Source organism: Corapipo altera, unplaced genomic scaffold, assembly GCF_003945725.1.
Source record: "Corapipo altera isolate COAL_440 unplaced genomic scaffold, ASM394572v1 226, whole genome shotgun sequence".
NCBI lineage: Eukaryota > Metazoa > Chordata > Aves > Passeriformes > Pipridae > Corapipo > Corapipo altera.
Window position 1 is genome coordinate 334,779 of NW_020885054.1, and position 1,797 is coordinate 336,575.

The 1,797-nt window shown below is 62.2% G+C and overlaps 1 protein-coding gene across 1 annotated transcript in view; it reads right to left on the reverse strand.

Annotated features, from left to right (window-relative positions):
* COL1A1 (collagen type I alpha 1 chain) overlaps window positions 1-1,797 on the reverse strand; it is a 15,855-nt gene that overhangs the window by 1,047 nt on the left and 13,011 nt on the right. Inside the window, 6 exon segments of the mRNA XM_027668858.1 lie at window positions 510-792; window positions 881-922; window positions 924-989; window positions 1,144-1,197; window positions 1,301-1,408; window positions 1,527-1,580. Of these exon segments, the coding sequence (XP_027524659.1) occupies window positions 510-792; window positions 881-922; window positions 924-989; window positions 1,144-1,197; window positions 1,301-1,408; window positions 1,527-1,580 (607 nt within the window).

Consider the following 1,797-nt stretch of genomic DNA (forward strand, 5'->3'; position numbering starts at 1 on the left):
TGAGGAGCAGCCAGAGGGATGGAGGTGAGGAGCAGTCAGGAGGGATGAAGGATGACAGTGAGGAACAGCCACAGATGAAGATGGAGGTGAGGAGCAAGTGGCAGGAACAGAGGATGGAGGGATAGTTGAGGGATGTGAGATGGAAAGATGAAGGATATGAGAGCTTGAAAATGAAGAGATGAAGGAGAGGTGAGGAGCAGCTGTGAGAGGTGGAGGAGGGAGATGAGGAGCAGGTAGGAGGAAGCTCAGGGGTGGAGCGTGGAGTTGGGCAACAGCCACAAGGAGGAGAAGAGGAAGGAGGTGAGGAGCAAACAGGAGATGGAGGGACAGAGGATGGAGGTGAGAGCAGCCATGAGAGACAGGATAGAGGATGGAAGATGGGAATCAACCACAGGGATGGAAGAAGGTCAGAGGTGAGGAGCAGGTAGAGGGGACAGAGGGATGGAGGTGAGGGCACAGAGGGGACAGAGGGATGGAGGTGAGGGCACAGAGGGGCATGGGACACTGACCGCTCTTCCAGTCGCCATGGCACATCTTCAGGTCGCGGCAGGTCCGGGCAGGGTTCTTGCGGGTGCCCTCGGGGCTGCGGATGTTCTCGATCTGTTGGCTCAGGCTCTTGAGGGTGGTGTCGACCTCCAGGTCGCGGTCACGCATCACGTTGGCATCGTCAGCCCTGTAGTAGCGCCCACCATCATGGGCCTTCTCCTGGGGCGGCTGGGGCAGGAAGCTGAAGTCGAATCCACCACTGGGGGGGCCGGGAGGACCGGGGGGGCCGGGTGGGCCAGGGGGACCCTGCAGGAGGAGAGGAGGAGGAGGACGGTGAGCAGGTAGATGATGAAGGAGGTGGTGCTGGGCGGGCGGCAGAGGGGCCGGTACGTACGGCAGGGCCAACGTCGCCGGTGCGGCCGCGGGGGCCGGGGGGGGCCGATGGGGCCGGGCAGCCCGTTGAGACCATCTTTGCCAGCAGCACCAGCGGAGCCAGGAGGACCCTGTGGGATGGGAGAAAGGGTGAGTGTGGCCGTCCTGCCCGGGCAGAGTCGTCCCCTCATGCCCTGACCCACAGCCCCACGAGGAGCCCGATGGTGGTGGGGACTCCTGTTCCCTCTCGGGATACTGGATATTGTGGCTCATCCAGGGACTTACTCGTGGACCGGCAGGACCAGAAGCACCAGAAGGACCTTGTTCACCAGGAGAGCCCTGTGCCAAGCAAGGAAGAAGAGGAAGAGGTGCCATCAGCATCTTGTGCTGCCTCCAGGACATGGGGCAGCACCCGGGGCCACCGTCACCCCACAGGACTTACAGGAGGACCAGGTGGGCCCTGAAGACCGGAGAAGCCTCTGTGACCCTTCATGCCTCTGTCACCCTGTTCACCAGCTTCACCTTTGTCACCACGGGGACCTTGTGGGCCCTGGAGGAGGAGGAGAAGGAGGAGGAAGATGTGTTGAGTGAGGTCCAGACCAACCACTGCCCCCACACCCATGGGGACACAGAGACACTGAGGAGGATGAAGGAGAACATCAACTTACAGCAGGACCACGAGCACCAGCAGGACCAGGAGGGCCGGCAGGACCTTGGGGACCCTGGGACAGGAGAGAATGGGACAGGTTAGAGCATCCTCCACCTTCCACTGCCACTGGCTTGGGGCAGCATCACCCTGAGAGGGGTGGTGGGACCCCTGGCATCACCCTGAGAGGGGTGGTGGGACCCCTGACATCACCCTGAGAGGAATGGTGGGACCCCTGGCATCACCCTGAGAGGGGTGGTGGGACCCCTGGCATCACCCTGAGAGGAATGGTG